Source organism: Chiloscyllium plagiosum, chromosome 20 (genome assembly GCF_004010195.1).
Source record: "Chiloscyllium plagiosum isolate BGI_BamShark_2017 chromosome 20, ASM401019v2, whole genome shotgun sequence".
Classification (NCBI taxonomy): Eukaryota; Metazoa; Chordata; class Chondrichthyes; order Orectolobiformes; family Hemiscylliidae; genus Chiloscyllium; species Chiloscyllium plagiosum.
The window spans coordinates 36,736,769-36,760,790 of NC_057729.1; the positions used below are offsets into that span (position 1 = coordinate 36,736,769).

General features: G+C 39.7%; 1 protein-coding gene across 6 annotated transcripts in view; it reads right to left on the bottom strand.

Annotated features, from left to right (window-relative positions):
* The window catches only part of LOC122560178 (receptor-type tyrosine-protein phosphatase T-like), a 1,397,629-nt gene that overhangs the window by 5,541 nt on the left and 1,368,066 nt on the right, over window positions 1-24,022 (bottom strand). For 5 of the 6 annotated variants that reach the window (XM_043710557.1, XM_043710558.1, XM_043710556.1 and 2 more), the window contains 4 exons: window positions 9,129-9,278; window positions 6,418-6,591; window positions 3,114-3,245; window positions 2,324-2,449 (listed from right to left, as the gene is read on the bottom strand). In XM_043710557.1, coding sequence (XP_043566492.1) covers window positions 2,324-2,449; window positions 3,114-3,245; window positions 6,418-6,591; window positions 9,129-9,278 — 582 coding nt within the window. The remainder of the gene's footprint in view (window positions 1-2,323; window positions 2,450-3,113; window positions 3,246-6,417; window positions 6,592-9,128; window positions 9,279-24,022) is intronic. The other variant, XM_043710562.1, reaches the window with a different exon arrangement.

Here is a 24,022-nt window from a genome sequence, read left to right on the forward strand (position 1 = left end):
GAGGAGTAATGTGTCCATGTGTGAGTCAATGAACATAATGTGGCCCGGTATCAGTGATGAGAAGGGAGAACATAGCTGTGGAAACTCAAAATTGTATCCACATACTGCACATAATCTGAGCATGGATTATTTGCCAGTAAATAGTGGCAATGTCATAATTCATTATCAGGAGTGTACCATTTTTTAAAGACTAAAGTATTGGTAGATATCAAATTCTGATTTGATTCCCCAAAGCACTGATCCACTGAAAAAGGATCAGATGAACTGAAGACAAGTGCGGTAAAGTTAGTCTGTACCAACAGAACATAGATTCATCATGAATCAATACTTAAGTTTTCAAGATGCTTCAACCTCTTTCAGTGAATATTGAGGCAAACGTTTTATGAAGATTTGTCAAGTTTCACTTTCTACCCTTGACTGACAATAAAACTGATACATTGATGAACATGCTGTTGATTCACTATGTTGTATTTTGTGTTAGGTTTTGAAGAATTTCACTCTCTAGGATTTAACGAGGCAGAAAGTTTAACAGTGCAATCAGGGGATTGTGCTCAAAGGGTCTTGATGGATTTCTGACAATCACATGAAAAGTATATCTGAATGAATGATTACATTCAGCAGTTATCTAGTCAACTTCATCCTATTTTAAATAGTTGGGAGATAATCCAACACCATTTATGACTTATCTTGAAATGAGCCAATTTATTCTCTATTTTTTGCTCCATTTAGATTATTAATCACTTTCCTACAGGTCACTGCATTAGATCCTTAGATTTTGGAAGCTTTTTCCATCTTAATTTGAGATTCCTTGCTGAATCCTTTAAGGGTTTGGTTGCATGTTTTCAAGGTTTGTGGTGCATCGTTTGTTTTAATTACAGCCTCTTTCATGTAGAGATTTGTGAAACTGCCAGGACACATCCCTGGAGAGTGGAAATACTCAGTTTATTTGAGGGTGTTAAAGAAAGAATTGTTGGAGCATTATGTGCATTACTTTGAAAACAGTTAAAATTTACACCGTCACTTCCTAATTTAAGCTAAAATATAAATGGCCCAGATGTTCCAATGGCGAATGACAGCAGTTTAGATTGGAGTTACGTGAGACAATGCAGAATCCCCAACACAGCAGGTTTCATGGGAATTGCCTGGAGAATTGAAGATTCCAACTGGCAATTCCCATGCATGTGGAACCCTCCAAAAAAACAACTTAAAGTCAGATAGTTTTTAGGATTCTGATTCACTTAAGCTTAATAGCTATCTAGGAAAAGTGAGAGGATTGAAAACTCCCAAGTTGCTATTAAACTGAAGATCCAACTCTCCACTGACACCATCCTTCTACAACTACATCTCCATCACTCTTTCACCTGATATTCCTGCCCTCCATGCTGCTACCTCTTAACTGATGGATCCAACAGCTCCCTACCCCTCCCCACTACCTGGAGACCCAGGAACAGTTGCTGCTGTCGAAGGCAGAGAAAAGCGTTGTTTGTGTTAGTCATCAAGTAGGATGTCACTGATGAACTGCTTCTCTATTCATAGAGATGGAACTTGTTGAGATTTAAGGGTTGCAAGTGTGTGCTTTACTTCTGGAAGTCAGTTTGGTGATGTATGCAGGACGGAGTGGAACAATATTCAAAGGGCACTGCAAAATTAGGTTCGGCTGCTGAAAAGCCAGGATGATCTTCAAGACTCGACATCTGCTAGGAGTTTGATGTAAAGCTTTCAGTTGTGTTGCTTAGTTAACTAATTTCTGTAGTTTGGTGAGCTAGTTGCCAATTAGTCTTTAGTCTGTGTTTTTAACCGACTTGTTAGAGTAGAACGGAGTCACTGAAAATCTTTTTCAAAGTTATTGGCCTCTACAGAGATCATAACAGTTTAGCCAGATTTTCTGAAGAAGGTTCAAGACTCATGTTGTTCTGGGTCTCAGTTTGAGCACACACCTTTTAAATATTTACAGTTACATTTTTATTATCATTTTAGAGTAAAAGATAAATTTTGCTCAGCTGTGCTTAAAACATATCAGAGTAAGTGTTCTGCATCAAGTTATAGATCTCTGTCATTGTTCAATGATGCTTCACAATAGGAGGGAAGCTATGCAACATTTATTCTGCTTAACAACTAACTGCATTGTAGTACAACTAAAATTAAGGGCTAATAATCTGAGAGAGTTCTTATTGAACTATGAGGAGAGAGCACAACTTCACAAAAGGTTTACTTCTAAATACTTCTTAAAAACAAAGTACTTCCTGTATGATTTTAGTTTACGACTCAGTAGAATAACTAGAGGAACATTCATTCTGAATAGTTCCTGAGATTTTAATCTTACTCGTGCCATATTGTAGATCCGAAAAACCCGAACAATGATATCTTCTTCAAAGTCTGCTGAAATGAATTCCACTTGGATGGGACCATAGCAACACAGACTTTTTTCTGGCCAATACTGAATGCAGAGCTGGTTAAAAGACACAAGCAGTTATGGACTTGGACACAAAACTCAGGCCTCAAAGTCTACATCGAGTTTCATGATTGTCACTGTCAATATGGAATTACTTGTGGTTTAAAAATAATTACTTTTTAAATAGCCATATTATTGATGCACCTCCTTACACTCAACATTTCTTCACTTGTACAGATCTGAATGAAATCATTTGGGTGCAAATAATTATAACAGATTGAAAGCAAAGGCGAGAAATTACTATTGACTACATTGATGGGTGAATATTTAGTACATTGATCATTCCTCCAGAACATTACCAGAAGTTAACTAAGGATGAGACGCACTTTGTTAAAAAGATCTCTCAACATTGTCATCTCCCAATGTAACTGCTTTATTATTCCATTTCCTTTTTAATGCTGGTTTCCACGCAACTTGCCACATCATACTAATTCTAATATAAGTTAAGAGCCTTCTGCTGTTATGTAAAATAATATGTAATATCAGGCAGAGATAGTGTGTTAAAAGTTAAGAACATATGAATAAGGACAATCCCCACATTTCCCTGACCTCCCCAAAATAACAGCTGATTAAAACCATATACTCGTTACTTCCCAGATTATAAAAGAAAGGAGTGGAATGAGAACGGATATATTTGATACAGCTTGTTCATTTTCCCTACCTGTGCAGCATCAAGTTCATTCAACATTACAATGGCTGAGCAATGATAATCAAACACTAGTCTCCAGAAATCTGTCACAGTATTTGGTAAAGGGTGCTGTGTGACAATAAAGGCCGCAGGCTGCTTGTGGCTCTGAGAAAGTGACAAAAAAAAGCAACTTTCTTAGTCAACTCTGTCACATGTAGCTTTGTTTATTTCAACAACGGAAAAAAATGTCAGTAACACAACTTTTACTTCAAAATAATTTAGAGCTGAGTCTAAAATTTACTACATTGCAAGTTTTATATGTAAAATATTCAAGATAGAGATAGATGGATGGACAGATTTGGGACATCCATGTGAAGTCAAATAAAATTGTGCAAAAGAAGTTTGATCGTTGAATTTATAAAGGTGGAGACCATCAAGGTGTGGGTGTTGATCCAACTTCTGTAGTGAGGGTTTAGCATCTGAAGAACATTGAATGCAGGATGAAGTTAATTATCCAAAGAATGGACAGGATTGAGTGATAACTATCATATTAATTATAATGGTTTAATAATCATGTGCCCATTATGACTGACTAACTATATGGATTAGTTTATTTAAAACAGTAAGACTCATTACAAGTTATGAAACAGACATTATAGCAACTAACCGCTAAATATGCAGCTTGCAGATTAACTGTCAGTCAGAGACGCAACATTGTATACACAGTGGACACTGAGTTATTAAATGTAATTTTACTTAGAAGCCAGATAAAAATACTGCAAAGACTGGAGCACATCTTTGATATAAAGAGGGACTACAGGAGATGACAATAAACATCTAAGCCAGTGCAAGAAAACAATTTCAAAGGACACAGAGATAACCATGAGCACAGGTTCGGTGGGATTCCATTTGCTAATTTGCTTTGAAATGCACAGTTCTTGGTCCTATCACAGACTGTGAACAAGGGAAATTGAAGAAAAGGTAACGAACAGGGATACACTCAAGGATATACATTTGAAGATGGCAAGAAGGATTACCATTGGACCTTGAAAGACTCGGGGATCTGATGGATCTCTGGAATTCAGTCGTAATAACAGTACACAAACATATTTTATGTTTGCTCAGATTAAAGAAATTAGAGTTGGATATACCAAAAAGCCAAACATCTCTTTGGGCTTTCTACTGGATTGTAAAACCACTGGCTGCAAGATTACTAACAGGAAAAGTCTTGTGCACCATTTTCTTGCAGAATCACTTCAGCTCTGAATACAAACATATACTATATTTTATTAAAGTGAAATGTGGAAATGTTCATTTTATACAATCAAATGGTAGATGGAATTTAACCCTGATAAATGTTAAGTGATGCACTTTTGCTTTTATTCACTCATGGGATGAGGGTGTTGCTGGCCGGCCAGCATTTATTGCCTGTCCCAACATGTCCTTGAGAAGTTGATAGTGAGCTGCCTTCTTAAAATGATGGTGTCCATGTGCTGCATGTTCACTGTGCCACACAAAACAATGGAGGGAACTCCCAATATGAAGATGAGACTTTATCTCGGCAAGGTCTGTGCAGTGAAATCCTCTTACTGAAACTGCAGCCAACAGATGAGGTCAAGTATGTTTTTCCCTCTTGTTGATTGCCTCACCATCTGCTGTAGACCCAGACTAGCAACTTTAGAACCTGACCAGCTCCATCAATAGTGCTGCTGCTGAGCCACTCTGGCTGGTGGAATTTTATGCCCTTGCCACCCTCCGTGCTTCCTCCCAGTGTTGTTCAAAATGGAGGAGTGCTGATTCATCAGATGAGGGAAGGTAATACATCATAATCAGTAGGAAGCTTCCTTGCCTATGTTTGATCTGAAATCATGAGATTTCATTGGGTCTGGAATCAATGTTAAATACTCCTCGGCAACTCCCTCCCAACCGTGTACCAATTTATTGCCATCTCTGCTGGGTCTGTCCTGCTGGTGGAACAGGATATATCTAGGAATGGTGATGGTGGTGTGTGGGACATTGTCTATCAGGTATGATTCCATGAGGCTGTATCAGGCTAGTGGTTGACTAGTCTGTGAGAGAGCTGGGTGCCTGGATAGCTCATCCAATTTTGGCACAGGCTCTCAGATGTTAGTATTGAGAATTCTGCAGGGTAGACACAGCTGATTTTGTTGTGGTCTTTTCTTGTGCTGACATCAATGCCATGTGGTCTGTCCAGCTTAATTTCTTTGTTGGGACTTCATAGCCATTAGTATGACTGAGTGGCTTGCTCAGCCCTTCAGAGAGTATTTCAGAGTCAACCGCATCATTGTGAATCTGGAGTTACATGCTGGCCAGACCAGGTGAGGATGGTAACTTTCCTACCCTGAAGGATATTTATGAGCCAGCTGGGTTTTTCTGATAATTGACAATGGTTTCATGATCATCTTTATTCCATTTTTTTAAAAAGTTGAATTCAAATTCCACCATAAACTGTGGTAGAATTTGAACTTAGGCCTCCAGAACATCACGTGGGACACTGAATTAATAGTCTAGTGATAATACCACCAGACCATTGCCTCTCCATTTTGGGTGAAGGAACAAATAAAGGAATTACTCAATAAATGACAAAACACTAGGAAGCTCAGAGGAATAAAGGAAGCTTGGGGTCCTTGTACACAGATCCCTAAAGATGACAGGACAGTTAACAGGGTAGTTCAGGTAGGTGTGTAAGACACTTGTCTTTGTCAGTCTATAGGAAGATGTGATTGTACAGAGAGGGTGCAAAGGAGATTTGGCAGAATGTTGACTGTAATGGAACATTTCAGCCGTGAAGAAAGGTCAGATGAGCTTGGGTTGTTTTCTTTGGAGCAGAGAGGATTGAGGGGGGAACCTGATAGAGGTTAATAAGATTATAAGAGACATGGGCAGGGTGAATATAAAATAGTTGGAACCTGTAGTCAAAGGGTCAACAACAAGGGTACATAATTTTAAAATGAAAGGCAGGACACGTAGAGGGAATTTGAGGAAAAACATTTTCACTCAGAGGGTGGCAGGGATGTGGAATGCACTGCTGGGAGGTGGTTGAAACTTCAAAAACTTTAAAAAGTACTTGGATGAACACTTGAAGAGTCAAAAAATTCAAGGCTATGTGCTTCAAGCAGGAAAGTGGGACTAATGTAAGCAGAAGCATATTTTTGACAGTTCAGATGCAATGGACCTCATCTTTACTGTATGATTCTGATTCTATCGAGGAACCAGCTTTCAACTGTCTTCTTATAAGAACATCTATACTGAATAAATTAAAATATCAAATTGTAATATCTGATGCGACTAATGAAAGAATATGATTTTTGCTTACGTCCATGAGTGCAGCATTTATGTAGTTATTTGTTTCACCATCAACAGAAATAAGGAATGGGAGACATCTATCTGGTGGGAGGACCTCCATATTACGGTTCTTGTCGTGATTGCGTGGTAATAGACCAACACTGCAATCCTCAGCACGTACACGAGGTGTTACAATATTTAATGTCTAGAAATGAAAATTACAAAGGAGAAAAACTCAGCAATTGTCAATATTCCTCTTTTCATTTACATGAATTAGCTGAAAATATTTCATCCTCCTTCCAATATTCTCCCCTATTCTCAAAGATGATGTTTGGTGGGACTAAGATTTTCTCTGACTCCAACATGTGCTAATACTGGAAATGTTCAAGAAGGTGGTCCCTGGTTTGCTTCCTGCGGGAAAAAAAATGTTTAAATACTCTGAAAGAATGAATGCAGGCAAGTTTTGAAAACTCAGTTTTGATTTTTCCTGCACAATGTTCTGAATTAAAAGGGGATGTGGAACAATGGTTCCTCTGATTGGTCTTTGTTGAGACAGCCTTTTTAAACGCCTTTAAATACTCTGAGAAGCCTCCATGTAACTCAGAGGCCAGTTCATGCTCAAACTGCCCAGGATCCTAGGGTTTGCTGTGAGGCTGTGCAGCCTTGTAACTGAGGGGGCAGATTCTGTCTTTAGTCCTTGACAGGTTGTCCACCTGACAGTTAGACTAATTCCTGAAGAAGGGCTCATGCCCGAAACGTTGATTCTCCTGCTCCTTGGATGCTGCCTGACCTGCTGCGCTTTTTCAGCAACACATTTTCAGCTCAGTTAGACTGGTTGGCACGTTTGGCTCCAATAGATCAGAGAGGATCTCAGAGGAGGCTGCAAGTCCAGTTGGAGGGGAGGGGAAGGGGGGGTTTGGGTGATCTGATCCCTGTTGAAACTGTGGTGTCTGACACTGCCAGCTGCAATCCCCAATCTGAGACTGTGTCCAATATCAGGTAACAGTCTGATCCTTGATACTGGCAACTGTGGTCAGGTAAGATTGATCCTTGAGGCTGGAGGGGCTGGTGTGTTGGTTGTGGTGCAGCTACTGAGCTGAGAGGAAATAACCTGCTTCTCTGGACCCACAAGCAGAACTGCAAATGTACTTTACCTTCTCCTGAAGCTATCCTTGCCTCAGTTCAGCTACTGGCTTTCCTGAGAACTTGGAAAACCACCCAGCGAGACTTAAATTTGTAAAACAAGCTGCATCAGCGCTAACAGACTCAACAAAATATTTAATTGCCAATCCATATAATGGAAATGGAATTGTTTGCCAGTATCTTGTCTTGCTTCTATTAAACCTGGTTTTCAATCTGGGTGAGTTGACTGGAGATTAAGGCATTTACACTTTTTATATTTTGACCCAACTGCAACCCAGCCATTGCTGTGCATTAAAATCCAGTCCAAATGGCTGGAACATTTAAGTTCCCATTTGAATAAACAAAACAATGCGTTTTTTTCAAAACCGCACCGTCTCATCTCCTTCAATGTAGATGTAAGTGCTTCACTGTTGAGAGGTATGTGCCAAGCTGTTTATGTTCATATACATTCTTACAGTAGTTAAGATGCCATGGAGTAGTCCTGAAATATCTGTAGCACATTTTCCCAATTGGTATTAGTTCATCCTATTAGCTCATAACTATGATTTGTCACTATGTTTCAATAGCAGAGTAGGACCACGTGATTTTCTTCAACTAAACAGTAAAGAAAAATTCACAGGAGTTAATGTTTATAAAGCATAAAAGAAAAGAAAAAAAGGTTGATCATTCAATATCTTCCCATGAAATAAGATTATATTTCTATATCGGATGGTCACATTACAGATTTACATGAAAAGCATTCTCATCCATTCAAAATTATTAATCCTACATTTTTAAAAATGAGACCCACGCCCTCATCTCAATTTCTTCCCTGGCATTCATTCCAGCTGCCCATTAAACTTGTTATTAAGAAATATTTGTCCAAAATTTGCTGTTCACAGCCATAAACTAGTTCCCAATTGCCTTGCTTCCCAGCAAGCACTTAGGAACATATTGAATTGGTTATAAGTCCTCTATTTTGCTAAGTATCTTGCACCCTTCAACAGGGTTCTCTTAATGGCACCTCTTTAGTAACTGAAGAGTTCCAGAATATTCCAAGCCTCTAATGTTGAGGATTGGCACTATTGCGCCTTCTGATTGTCTCTGGAACCTAAATGACTACCATCATTAGTGACTTCCCAGAACAATTTAAGACAATCTCATTGTTTTTGCTGTTTGCCAGTACCCATTGTTAGGACACAGTGTTTGATGCATCAATTCCTGCTATTTGACTGTTTTCAAATATTTCTGTCCCCAGGACAAGAGGAAATCCAACATGAAAGACCAGTTAATACCTCTTCTATGTACTTTAGCTCCTGTTGCAACTGTTTAACTGAAACCTGTTACAAAACTGCATCTATGAATTAGATTTGGTACAAATTGATTTTAGTTTGTAATGCAGTCACTCAATGGTTCTCAATGTTTTCCTCCTTCAATTCTGAATATTACCCAATCAAAACAGTTTATCAGTCAGTCATTCCAAAGCCAATTTTCCATCAATTTTCATAATATTTTCAGAAAGGCACGACACCAATTTATTCAGGATACTGATGCACATTCATCACACACATTTTTATATTTAACATCATTTACTGCGTTTTATTTTTATTTTTTGGTCACCTGGAACTCATCTTTGATTTGACTGGAGTTGGTTTGTGGGTCCACTTTGCTGATGTTATAAAACATTGCTCTGAATTCACAGACTGGTATAGTTGTGTTTCCACATAAGCATGCCTCCAAAATTGCATCATGAACAAAGACATACTGTTCCTAAAGAAAAAAAGCAAATTAAATATGATGTTAATAATTTAGACATAATGTCATTCATATTTTCACATTGTCAGCATCAATGCAATCTTGAAACATTGTACCAAAACGTATATTATCAGACTTTTTGGTTATTCTTTGGGATATTAATTTTAAATATGCTTAAAGTGTTTATCAGAAATTCCTCTCCATATTAATTAGGTTAAGGTGAAAAGAGGATTTACAGTCCAACGTATTCAGACAGAAATTCAACTCACCTGTTTTGGTGAGGCTGAATACATGTCTAACCAATACTTAGCTGGAGGAAATTTCTGTTTGTTCAGTACTGAATGTCAAGACAATTGGTGGAGGGACTGGGAGAGATAATGATGCTGCAGAGCAGGGTGTCACCAATCTGTAGATGGCATCTGACACTGTGTTGGATGCTGCAGTTGAAGGAAGCAAATTGATGGGAAATAGACAGCACAACAGAAGACTTCACATGCCAAAATCCAGACGCCCAATATAAATTGGCACTCAGTCCTCATCTGAACAATTGGTGTGAACTACTGTTGTTTGAAAATGGCAGAGTCAGGTCAGGAATTGTTGATTATTTTCTCATTCAAGATTTGTGCTTCAGCCTGTTCTAATTTTCAGAACATGATATGAATTAAAATATTACCATTAATTCTTCACTCTACTTGCATGCTGCACAAATCTTTGACGTTTTATCTTATTATTGTTTCTCTTTATTAATACTTGGAAATAATATAAATGAATTTATTACCATTAGAATGTTGGGTCAAACAAACTTAGTTTAATAAACAGGTTAAAGAGTGAAACAATGACCCAATCCGAAACTTTAATGTGTCCTTTTGAAACAGAGGGAGGAGTTTAATGCAAGGATGGTAGTTAGTCCACCAAAAGAAAGCTCCGAAAGAAACCCGGCGCTATTTAAGTGCAAACAGGTGATTAAATGGATAGCATCAGGTCTCGTATAGAATGAACTCCCCTCTAAAATGGAAACTGTTCCCCAGAGAACTGTCAATCAGAGTTGGTAGCTTCACTTTGCAGGAAGTTCCTCCAGGAACAGTGGTAATTTACTGAAGCTTTAACCAGGGATCATTGCTGAATTCCTGGAAACAAGGGAGTATCAGTAAGTTGAGGTTCTGGGGAGGGTTGTGTATGAGATGAATGTGGTTAGATGCAGGGCAGGAGGCTAATGTTCAAGAGGCAGAGTCCCTTGATCAGGCAATAAATGTTTTGCAAAAGGGTCTGCCCAGTCACTGGTAAACCCAACAGTTAAGTAGCCTTCAGGAGATACAGGAGACCTGAACCACCAATAAATGTCAGTGAGCTCAGGGATAACAACTTTGAAGTAGTTAATAATGTACCTAAATAGCCAATGGGTAGTTCCTCACATTGGCCCTTTCTTACTGCTGGCTAAATGGGAACACACTTTTTAAACAGGTTCTGGTCCATGCAGTCTATTCCTATTGTTACATGGGTCCAAGAATCATCTAGTTTACTCTAAAGGGAAGAAGTTCAATGATCTCGTTCTGAGCTACATCGTGGTATAACTCAGCTAGCACCCCACTTATGGAAAAAGCTTTTGTACGGATAAAGGATGACCTGAAGATAGATCAATGTGAGAAACTTCTGGCCAAATCAATGTTGCAACCTGTTCAAATTTTAATATACACTACAAGTTGGAACCTACTTCTGAGCTGATGAGACTCAAAATTAATAACTGTAGGTTAACACACAAATCACTTTACGTGAGTAAGAATACTACTGAAATCATTGCTATAATTTTTCAGTGTCACAGTAATACATCTGAAATATAATAAATTGGCCTAGGGTGCACAGTGTGTGCTGAGCTGTCAGTATCTAAAGGTTAAATTGAAAATTATAACAAATGTTCTTCAGATCCAGCCTTCACTCTGTCTCTTAGTGCAGGGGATGCTATTGGTAAAGCAGTAGGATTTCAGTTAATTAGTAACTGGGACTAATAAAGGTGGATTGGAGCTCTCAGCAATTCTCTCTCTCAAAAATAATATTGTTTCCAGAATAAAAATACACAACACAGGGTCATGTACTTTATGTTTGTAGGTTGATTTCTCTAGAAGTCACTGAGTTGAATCTTACTCCTCTTTTCAGCTCCTATACTCTTCAATCTTGTTCTATTTCTAGTCAATATCTAATTGTCTTCAAAAAGAATCTACACTAATAATTGCTTGCAACTAACAACTTAAAATTCTAACCACCTAAACAATTTGTTTTGGAGTTCTTCTCGTAAATATCTTAATTTTATGCTGTCTTTGTTATTTTCCTACAATCTATCATGATTTGCTTATCATAATCCTTCAATGATATTGAAGATTTTTATGAAGCAATCCCTTAACCAGTAAAGTCTTAGTAACCCTTCCCTGAACATTTTCTAATACTTTTTTATTCTTTATATAATCATACAAAAAAAATCCACAACCAGGTGAACTACAATTGTGTGGATCCTTGTTTTTTTTACAGGAAATGTGCTTTAAATAGAAACAACCCTTTTGCCATGTCTTTATTTATTCACTTCTGAGCATTACTGACTGGGCCAACATTTATTGCCATCCCTCGTTGTTGTTGAGAAGATGGTGTTGAGCTGCCTTCTTGAACTGCTGAAGTCCATGTGCTGTAGAAAGACCCACAATGACATTCGGAAGGGAATTCCAGGTTTTTGTCCCAGTGATAGCGAAGGAATGGCAATGTATTTCCAAGTGAGGACAGAGAGTGGCTGAAAGGGGAACCTGTACGTGGTGGTGTTCTCATGTATCAGCTGCCCTTGCCCTTCTGGATGGAAGTGATCATGTGCTTAGAATATGCTGACTTAGGATCTTTGGTGAATTTCTACAGCGCATCTTGTGGATAGTATACACTATTGTTTCTGAGCGTCAGTAGTGGGGGGAATAGATGTGGTATCAATCAAGCCAGCTGTTTGATGATGTCAAGTTTCTTGAGTGTTGTTGGAGCTGCATTCATCCAGGAAAGGGGGCGTGAAGGTATTTCACCACGCTTCTGACTTGCGCCTTTTAGATGGTGAACAGGCTTTGGGGGGGGGGGTCAGAAGGTGAGTCACGCTGCAGTATTCCTAGCTTCTGACCTGCTCTGAGTGCCACTGTGTTTACGTGGTGAGTCCAGTTGAGTTTCTGGTCAACAGTAACTCCTTGAGTGTTGATTAGTGCTCCAGTGATGGTAATGCCATTGAATATCAAGGAGTAGTGGTTAGATTGGCTCTTATTAGAGGTGGTCATTGCCTGGCATTTGTGTGGCATGAATGTCACTTGCAACCTGTTAGCCCAAGCCTGCTCCAGATCTTGTTGTATTTGAATATAGACTGCTTCAGTATCTGAGGAGATGTGAATGGTGCTGAACATTATGCAATCATGTACAAACATCCCCACTTCTGACTTCATGATGGTGGGAAGGTCATTAATGGAGCAGCCAAAGATGGTTGGACCTGGGACACTACTCTGAAAAACTCTTGCTGAGATGTCTGGGGCTGAGATGACTGACTTCCAACAACCACAACCACCTTTCTATGTGCCAGATATGATTCCAACCTGTTATACTTTTGTGGACCAGACCAATATCCCTTCATATACATATCAAGGTGATAACCTAGACCCCAATATTTATCTTATTCAAGGCAAGTATAAGATGCTGTATTCCAGATGTAATTTGATTGCTCATGTTAGCTGGCTTTAAATAAAATATATTGTATTCTTACACCCAGTTAAATTACAAACCAATGAAAGATAAATTGGTATAACTTTAATGATAACTTTCCCATAAACTTAGATAATTCAATAGAAGAACAGATTATTTTACTAATAAACAGCAACTGTTCCAATATGGTAACATCCCATAAACACACCCTTGGCAAAGGCAAATTCAGTAAAATAGATTGTCTCACTTGCAATGTTTCTCTAGTTTAGGGAAAAAAGAACTCCAAGAGTAAATTCTGGCAATAGAGAGAGAACTCCAGCTTCCTGCTGTGGCAGTGTAATATATAACAGTGTAATATATAACAGCCAACTTCAAAACCCCAACAACTTCAGCTAAACTAAAACCTCGGTTCAGTGAAAGCCTGGATCCACCCATTTATGCAGTTTCTACTGTTCTAACTTTAAAAAAAGATCACAGGTCCTCATAAGCTGTTTACTTTATGGGCTTGGAATAGACAACTGTGCCTCTGTCACAAAATCACTCTTGCAAAAAAAAAAGGACATAATATACCTTAAAACCACAAGAATTTCCCCCAATTCAGTTTTGCTAGGACTCCCTGATGCCACACATGGTCAAATGTAGCGTTGATGTCAAGGGCTGTTGGTCTCACCTCACCTCAAATTCAGCTCTTTTGTCCATTTTTGAACCAAGGCTGTAATGAAGTCAGGAGCTGAGTAACCTTAACAAAACCCAAACTGGGCATCACTGAGCAAGTTAGCTCTGAGCAGGTACTGCTTGATAGCATTGTTGATGACACGTTCCATTAGCTTATTGATAATCGAGGGTAGCCTGATAGGGTAGTAATTGGCTTGGTTGGATTTCTCCTACTTTCAGTGTACAGGACATACCTGGAAAATTTTCCACATTGTTGTGTAATTGCTAGTGCTTTGTAGTTGTTTTGGAATGGCTTGGCTAGGGTTGTGACAAGTTCTGGAGCACAAATCTTCAGTACAACTGCCTGAATGTTTTCAGGTTCCAAAGACTTTGCAATATCCAGTACTTGAAACTGTTTCTTGAGTGAACTGAATTGGCTGAAGATTGGTACCTGCAGTGCAGGGGGCCTCTGCAGGAAGTTGAGATAAATTATCCACTATTTTGGCTGAAGATTGCTGCAAATCCTTCTGCCTTATCTTTTGCACTGATATGTTGGCCTCTGCCATCAGTGAGGATGGGGATATTTGTGGAACCTCCTCTTCCAAAGAGCTGTTTAATTGTCCACCACTATTCACAACTGCATAAGCCAGGGCTGCAGTGCTTAAATCTGATCTGTTGGTTGTGGGATCACTTGGCTCTGTCTATCACTTGCTGCTTATGCTGTTTGGCATGCAAGTAGTCCTGTTTGGTGACTTCACCAGGTTAACACTTCATTTTTGTGCCTGTTGTTGCTCCCGCATGCCCTTTTGCACTCTCCATTGAATCAGGATTGATCCACTGGTTTGATGGTCGTGGTTGAGTTGGGTACATACCAGACAATGTGGTTTCAGATTGAACTGGAGTACAATTCTGCTGCTATTGTTGGCATATGCCACCTCATGGATGCCCAGTGTTGAGTTGCTAGATCTGTTCAAAGTCTGTCCCATTTAGCATGGTGATATTGACACACAACACGATGGAGTGTATTCTCAAAGCCACGACTTTGTCTCCACAAGGACTGTGAAGTGGTCACCCTTGCTGATATTGTCATGGATAGATGCATCTGCAGCCAGCAGATTGGTAAGGATGAAGTAAAGTATGTTTTTTTCTCTTGTTGGTTCCCTCACCACTTACGCAGACCCAATCTAGCAGCTATGTCTTTTGGGACCTGACCAGCTCGATCAGTAGTACTGCTGGTGAGCCACTCTTGGTGGATGTTGAAATCCCCCAACCAGAATACATTTTGCACCCTGACCACCCTTGGTGCTTCATCTAAGTATTGCTCAACATGGAGGAGTGCTGATTCATCAGCTGAGGGAAGTCGGCATGTGGTAATCAGCAGTAAGTTTCTTTGCCCATTTTTAACCTGCTGCCATGAGATTACATGGGGTCCAGAGTCAATGTTGAGGACTCCCTTGGCAACTCCATTCTGCCTGTAACCCACTGTATCGCCACTTCTGCTAGCTCTGTGCTGACGGTGGGGCAGCACATATTCAGGGATGGTGATAGTATGGTTCCGTTGCTCAACTAGCCCATGAGACAGCTCTCCCAATTTTGGCACTGGACCCCAGATATTAGCTGGGCAGGTTTTTGCAGGTTGATAGGGCTGTTTCTGCCCTGTTCTTCTCTTGTGCCTAGGTTGATGCCAGGTGATCCATCCAGTTTCATTGCTTTGTTGAGATTTTGTCACGATTGATACAACTGAGTGGCTTCAAAGGCCATTTCAGAGGGTTGTTGAAAGTCAATCACATTGCTGTGGGTCAGGAGTCACATGTGGGCCAGACCAGGTGAGGATGGCAGATTTGCTTTCCCGAAGGGCATGAGGTGAATTGTCTTATTAGATTCTCTACAATGTGGCAACAGGCCATTTGGCTCAACAAGTGCACACTGACCCTCTGAAGAGTAACCCACCTAGACCCATTTCCCTGTGACTAATGCAACTAACACTATGGGCAATTTAGCATGGCCAATTCACCTGACCTGCACATCTTTGTAATGCGGCAGAAAGGGAGCACCTGGAGGAAACCCATGCAGACATGGGGAGAATGTGCAAACTCCACACAGACAGTCACCCGAGGCTGGATTGAACCTGGGTCCCTGGCGCTGTGAGGCTGCAGTGCTAACCACTGAGCCACCGTGCCACCCCTACACTTGTCACCGTGCTATCTTATACACTTGCGCTGCTATCTATAAAAGTCCATGCCACTTGCACATCCAAATGTTAAGTCACAGCATCTCTTTATTTAAAATTTTATCTTTTAAAACATACTTAGTTTCCCTGTTCTTACTTCTAAATTACTAATTTTACTCATTGAATTTACTGTAGCTCATAAATTCAAAATCAATATGACAATTAGGAAAACATGAAACAAGGTTGGATAAAATCTTAATTATAGAGGGAATTCTTATAACGATTTAAATAGAATCATTCAGAGACATTTTTTTTCTAACATCAAATATTATCATTTTAAAATTGTGACTTTAATTTAGAAAGAACTAATTCAGACACCATAATGGTCTAATGAATGGCCATGGTGTTCAAATTTTTCATCAAACTTATTATCGCCATCATTTGGGAAAATGTAAGCTAATAAGGAAAACCAGCTAGGATTCACTAAGGCTGAATCTTGTTTTAACTAACTTGCTGGAGTTTTTTGACGAGGTAACAGAGTCATTTATGTGGTGTACATGAATTTTCAGAAGGCATTTGGTCCAGTGTCCCCAGCTGACAAGTGTGGTCAAGTGGATCGAAAAGAACAGTAGAAACATGGGTATGAATTGGCCGAGTGACGGGATACAGAAGTGAATTGATAACGTTTGGACTTGTTAGGCATGCTTGTAGCAGGGTTCCTTAAAATTGGCGGTGGGACCTTTGCTCTTCCTGATATATATTAGTATATATATATAAATATAATCTCAATGAAACAGTGAGGACGATAGTGTAGAGCTTCAAAAGGACTTAGACAAGTCGATGAGCAGATCAAATTTAACACTGAGAAGTGTGAAGCATGTCATTTTGATAGGAAGAATGTGGAGTGAGAATATAAAACAAAAGGTACAGGTGAGAGTCTTCTTTAGCTGGAGTCAAAACATTAACTGTTCTCTCCACAGATGGTACAAGACCCGCTAAGTTTCTCCAGCACTTTCTGCCTTTGTGGCTTGTTTTAACATTTACAAAATGTTCCTCAGCCAAGTATTTCCAAGATTTAATAGAAGTGATATGTTTAAGTAGCCATACACACATTCTGGGGCCATTTGTGCAAGCTTCTGATGATGGCTGAGAAAGCTGAAGTTTTAGGAAAACGTGGCTGCTTCTGACATGCAAGTTAGCAAAAGATATAAATACAAAGAGTGTCTAAACACAAATATACATTCGTGTATTGTTAAACTAACAAACAATGCATGTACATTATAGTAGAAAAATCAAAATATGGAAATTTTAGCATCAACTGCCAGTTGTATTTACAATCATGGTGTTACCCACTACAATGGTATCTCTCAATTTCTGTGCCCCAGTTCATTCTAGCCACCAGCAAAGATTTTGCAAGCTTCAGTCAGTCTGGATTGTGTAATGCCAATCCTTAGTTAATTGATATAATGACAAACATGCAGATGAAATATTTACTTGCTTGAATGCAATGCAAGAATAGTAAGGGTAAACCAGTTCTATAATTCAGCTGATTTTGCAAAGCTATTGATGCCAAATGAACACAAGACTGCTTGATTCCCAGCACCTTTTTACTAATGATTAGATTAGATTACTTACAGTGTGGAAACAGGCCCTTCGGCCCAACAAGTCCACACNNCCCGGAGGAAACCCACGCAGACACGGGGAGAACGTGCAAACTCCACACAGTCAGTCGCCTGAGTCGGGAATTGAACCCGGGTCTCTGGCGCTGCGAGGCAGCTGTGCTAACCACTGTGCCACCGTGCAGCCCACCAAATGATGAAGAATATTCTCCTGAGTCTGGTGATACTATCCAAATAGAGTGAACAAAGCTATCCACACATTTTGGTTTCAAGTTGATAAGTTCATCATGCATTACCAGTACAAACAAGACACTAAGACATACATTTTCCCTGATTTCTGCTTGCCCTGCCTCTACTCGTTCCTTATCTTCCATCATGTTCCTCCCGACACAGGATTCTGAGAATGATCTGACATAATGCCACAAATGCACTTGATAGTGGTACTGGGATTGATTTTGGGATATTGAGAATGGTGTTGTAGTCATCAATTACTGCATGTATACATGCAAGTCCATATCATGTATAAATGACCTAAGGGTTTCGGCTTAAAAGTTTCATAATTTTTCATTTGACTTGTATAAAAATCAACCTTAGTTTTTTTTAGGGATGAAAGCCCATAAACGAAAGAACCAAACATTTTGAGGTATGATATGCATGTACCTTTGAGGGAATGTATCTTGAATTTAACCTGATAAAGCATCAGCGTTCCAAAAGCTTGTGATTTCAAATAAACCTGTTATATTATAACCTGGTGTCAGGTGACTTACGACTTTGTTCACTCCAGTCCAACAGCAGCACCTCCACAAATAGAGACAAAGCAACTACTGCCCTTGAAACAGGAATGCATACCAAACAACATCAAGAAACGATGTTGAGACACAAAATGTCTAGTCAAGCTCCATGATTAGATAATGAGAATGACCAGCACATTGACACACAAAGTTAGTTGACATTCAGCACGGTGAACAAAAAAAAATTATATTGGGACAGTGGTAGCAAAAGAAGCTTTTGCCACTGAACAGATAAAATGCTCACAAATAAAACATCCATGCAACCAACATACAAAACTGGACATTCAGGTAGAAATGTCCTTTCACTTTTTACACTGAAACGTATGTACCTACAGAAGTTGCAAGCAATGATTTGTGCAACCATTGCAAAACTCACTGGGTACAGTCACAGAGATTCTAGCCCTTGTCTCAATTATACTGAAGTGTCACTACAAACACTCACCTTGGTTTCCCCAAATTTTTATGTTATGGACACCAGAGTTTCAGTGATCACAAGCCCACTAGTGTGCAAGGATCTGCCCTTGGTCACCACCTGTGGTATCATCAAGACAATGACAAGACCCACAGACTATGAGGAACACTATCAGAAACAATTTGGGTACATTTGGAGAAATCGACCCAATTCTGCATTGCTGACTATCAGCCAACAGGCAAGACAATGCTATCTGAACTGAGCAAGTGTACCCATTTACAACTTCCAATCATCATGGAGCAATGCAGCATTGTAATTTGGCAGGCAAGGCAAGCACAACCCACCCCCAGCCATCATATGTTAATACTCCAAAGCAGGGGAAGTTGAACAAGCCTTTGACTGGCATGCAGTAATGAATTACACAACCTGAATGACATCAGGAATCCAGCAAAAAATGTTAGCATAGTCCAGAGCCAAGATTGTAGTAAGTATGAACACCAAATGCCATGACAATGCGAGTAAACTCATGCTAAATCAGGACAGTACTACAACCAAAACACAGAGACTTCTTCTTGCAATTAAAACAGTCTAATACACCACACAATTAAAGCAACCATTCTGAAAACATACAACAGCCTCCGGCAAAGATCACGTCCTGAGTCTGGATGGTCAAGAAAACTAATGCTACATTTCGAACACTTGTAGATTTATTGCTCTGTGTTAAAATACATTCAGACAATATTACTTTGATTAACTGTCACGTAAATAGTTTCATTCTTTAGAAATTATTTTGAAAGGAGGATCTTATGATTTGATGTGCATCAGTCTTTAAGGGACAGTATCTTAAACCACAGTGAATCATTATTAATCACAACAGCATGTTCTGTCTCACAGGAGTAACATGCTGAAAAACAAGTCCCTCTAATCCTGGGGTCAGCACAACTGTTAAAGATTTCAAAAGTATGCTAAATCATCTAGCCTTTTAAACCCAGGTTGACAAAGCACAGTTCAAGTTTCTGTATTTTACAAGAATTATAATTTATTGCAAATAGTAGATTCTAGCTATATGGTGGCATGGTGGCACAGTGCTGCTGCTGCTGCTGCTGGCACTACTGCTTCACAGTGCCAGAGACCCGGGCTCAATTCCTGCCTCAGGCAACTGTCTATGTGGAGTTTGCACATTCTCCCCGTGTCTGCGTGGGTTTCCTCCGGGTGCTCCGGTTTCCTCCCTCAGTCCAAAAATGTGCAGGTTAGGTGAATTGGCTGAGCTAAATTGCCCGTAGTGTTAGGCGTAGGGGAATGGGTCTGGGTGGGTTGCCCTTCGGAGGGTCGGTGTGGACTTGTTGGGCCGAAGGCCTGTTTCCACACTGTAAATAATCAATCTATCTATAACAAATATGAACCATTGGCATATGACTCTGTACAAGTTAAAACTTGAATCCACTTATGATGTTATCCATCTACACACATACAGTAAAGATCATAGGTGATATGAGTGGAGGGAAAGACTGGGATTGTATTTTGATGGTCCTGTCCATAGGGTTTGCTGCGATGATCCTTTTGCTGATCAGAATACTGTTTCTCAGTCTTCCTTCTCCAGATACTTTCATCTGTTTGCAGGAGGTATAGGGTGATTGTATACACTTAGAAAGGTATCTGACTTGTTCATTGAAAGTCACAGCTTACAGCAATTGATGAGGGAGAATAAATTGGTAACCTTCAGGCATGAGGTACTTTTCACTGTTGAACAGAACCACAGCTCCTTCCTCTCTGGAGATTCAACAGTTTCTGCCCAAACATTCATGCTCCCAAACTGTTCAGCTACCTGGGAGCCAATCACATAGTTATTGACAGGCAGGAAGTCTTTGTTATCAGTCTACACACTAGTTGCCAGTTAACTGTTGGTCAAAGGGCCATTTGTACATACCCACTGGCTCAAGCTTATCAATAACAAGAATTCCACTACTGTTTGAACAAGTAGCTGTGTAAACAACACTGACAATTCATGTCAGATTACTCACTTTTAAAAATGCAGCATTCCTTTAACAATCCTTAGTTTTTAAATCATGTCCTTTTTATTATTTTCATCCACAATCAAAAATATAGAAACAATAAAGAAAGAATGGCTTTACATTACAATGTATTAGTGCTATATGTCTGAAGTAACAATGCCAGGAATGTCCTATTGGCATGATTGCTGGACTGTTAGTCCAGAGTCCTGGGTAATGCTGTGGGATCCTGGATTCAAATCCCGTTACAGGCGGATGGTGGAATTTAAATTCAATGAAGAAAGATCTGGAATTAAGTGTCTAATGATGACCATTGTTGATTGTTGGGGAAAAACCCATCTGGTTCACTAATACCCTTTAGGGAAGGAAACTGCTACCCTTATCTGGTCTGGTCTACATGTGACTCCAGACCTCAGCAATGTGGTTGACTCTTAACTATCCTCTGGGCAATTAGGAATGGACAATAAATGCTGGCCTAGCCAGAGATGCCCACATCCCATGAAGGAATCTTTTAAAAAACTTAGCTCCAAGTGAACATTATCTGTATCTAGTCATATCTTCAAATAAAGAACCCATGTTGTTTTTTCACCAATTTCCATGCGTGATTGGAAATCCTTAATCTGAAAGAAGATGGCAATACAAAATACAATACAGGAGATATTTAGACTGAAAATTGTCAAAGGACACCAAATCATTGTTAGCACTACAGACTTTCTAAGATAATAAAAGCCCCTTTGACGTGTAAAACCTGATCTTTCTTGATATCAAACAACCTGAAATCTGGAAAGCCTATGGATTGAATGAATTGAATGCTCTGATGGGTGAAGTTGCCGTTTTGTGAGTATGATAGGCTCACAGATCTGATCCAGAGAAACTGGGCAACAGTAAAGCTGCTACTTGATTCTGCTGCAAATCAAGGTGGTTCCAGCTTACAAGGAGAGGCTTCTTCTGAAATCTGCCTCCACCTCCATTCCTGCCTGAAGCTATGGAAAGGCCAAATTGGTAGGTTCTCTTTTACAGACTAAGTCCTCCATCACACGTTGCTGAAATTTTCCATGTTGGGTCCAGGTAAGAATTGAGCATTGAGGTCGAGCACTGCTTTGGTGAGGATGCTGCCATTAATGTTACTACAATGTTTTGTTTTTAAGCTTATTCTAAGGATTATGTAAAAAATGAAGACCAAATGAAGAACAACAGAACAGGAAAACAATGACTGCTGACATTTGAAAAGTAAACCTCCGTGATTTAAATTTTGTGTCTTGGTTTGATCCTGGGACAACTTTTTTTGGATAGCACAGAAAGTTTTCTTTTTGTCTTTGTTTCATGCTCTGTGGGGTGAAATTAAGCTCATACAACCCCTCAAAATATTCTTCATGCAGAAATCAATCTTTAAATTTTCATTGGAAGAAGTGGCCTGAAAATTTGATTATTGCATGCATTTACACAGTAATTTTAATGGTCAGATCGTTATGTCTGTCGTGAATCAATTGTTAATCTCTGTATTATAGTTTACTCACACGTACACCAACAGAGAGCTCTCTGCTGGGATTATTAAGTCAGAAAATAGCAAACATATTCAGCAAACATAATTCATACAATATGGCGGTTATGGAATAAACTTCAATGATCATTGCTTATTAAAATTAGACAAGTAGGGGAAGGCACTGGCCTAGTGGTATTATCACCGGACTGTTAATCCAGAGGGACAGATGCTGGAGATCAGATTTGAGAGTGTGTTGCTGGAAAAGCACAGCAGGTCAGGCAGCATCTGAGGAGCAGGAGAATCGATGTTTTGGGCCAGACCTCTTCATCAGAAATAGGGAATGGCTCCTGTCCGAAACATTGATTTTCCTGCTCCCCGGATGCTGCCTGACCTGCTGTGCATTTCCAGCAGCACACTCTCAACTGTTAATCCAGAGACCCAGGGACTCTAGGGACCTGAGTTCGAATCCTGCCACAGCAGATCATGGAATTTGAATTCAACAACAAATCTGGAATTAAGAGTCTAATGATGAAAAAACCCAACTGGTTCATTAATGTCCTTCAGGGAAGGAAACTGTCATCCTTACTTGGTCTGGCCAACATGTGACTCCAGACCCACAGCAATGTTGTTGACTCTTAGGGATGATCAATAAATGCTGACCTAGCCAGTGACTTCCTCATCCCATGAATGAAGAAAACAAAATTGTGTTGCATTATTGCATCATACTGCTATCTCACGTGTATATTTTCATCCAGTCAAAAAGACTATAATTTCCTTATCATTGTTTCTGCACATTATTATTCAGTCTGATGCCCTGGTGGTTACAACCAATAAAAATCTTGCATTTATACATGATTTGGAGGTGCCATTGTTGGACTGGGTGGACAAAGTTAAAAATCACACAACACCAGGTTATAGTCCAACAGGTTTAATTGGAAGCACTAGCTTTCAAGGTGCTGCCTCTTCATCAACCACCTGATGAAGGAGCAGCACTCCAAAAGCTAGTACTTCTAAACAAACCTGTGGGACTATAACCTGGTGTTGTCTGATTTTTAACTTTGCATTTATGTAGTGCTTTATCCTATTATTAGCTAACCTCACAGCTCTTCACACAATGAATTTACTTTTCTGAAGCTGATTGTCCATTATTATATTGATGCTACAGTGTAAGTAAATGTAACTGCCATTGGCTGTCAGCAATGTTCTGAGGACAGCAATGATTTGAGTGGTTAGTTATTGTATTTGTTGGTGATATTGATTAAAGGTAGCAAATATGTCTGGATAGCCTAGAAACTCCCCTTATTTTACACAAATGTTCAAGATATAAAATCTGCATAAGTATCATATGTGAAGGATATTGATGTTGCCAGGATTGGAGGATTTGAGCTATAGGGAGAGGTTGAATAGGCTGGGACTGTTTTCCCTGGAGCATCGGAGGTTGAGGATTGACCTTATGGAGGTTAATAGAATCATGAGGGGCATGGATAGGATAACTAGACAAAGTCTCTTCCCTGGGGTGGGGGAGTCCAGAACTAGAGGGCATAGGTTTAGGGTGAGGGGGGAAGATATAAAAGAGACCTAAGGTGAACTTTTTCACGCAGAGGGTGGTACATTTATGGAATGAGTTGCCAGAGGAAGTGGTGGAGGCTGGTACAATTACAACATTTAAAAGGCACCTGGATGGGTATATGAGTAGGAAAGGTTTGGAGGGATATGGGCCGAATCCTGGCAGGTGGGACCATCAAACCAAAAATCTGGGTCTGCTACGTAGATGACACCTTTGTCATCACAAAATGAAACAAGATAGAAGAGACATTTAACATCATCAACAACACCCTCACAGGCATAAAGTTCACCAAGGAGGAAGAAACCGACAACAAACTCGCATTCCTGGACGTCACAGTCGAAAGAAAGGA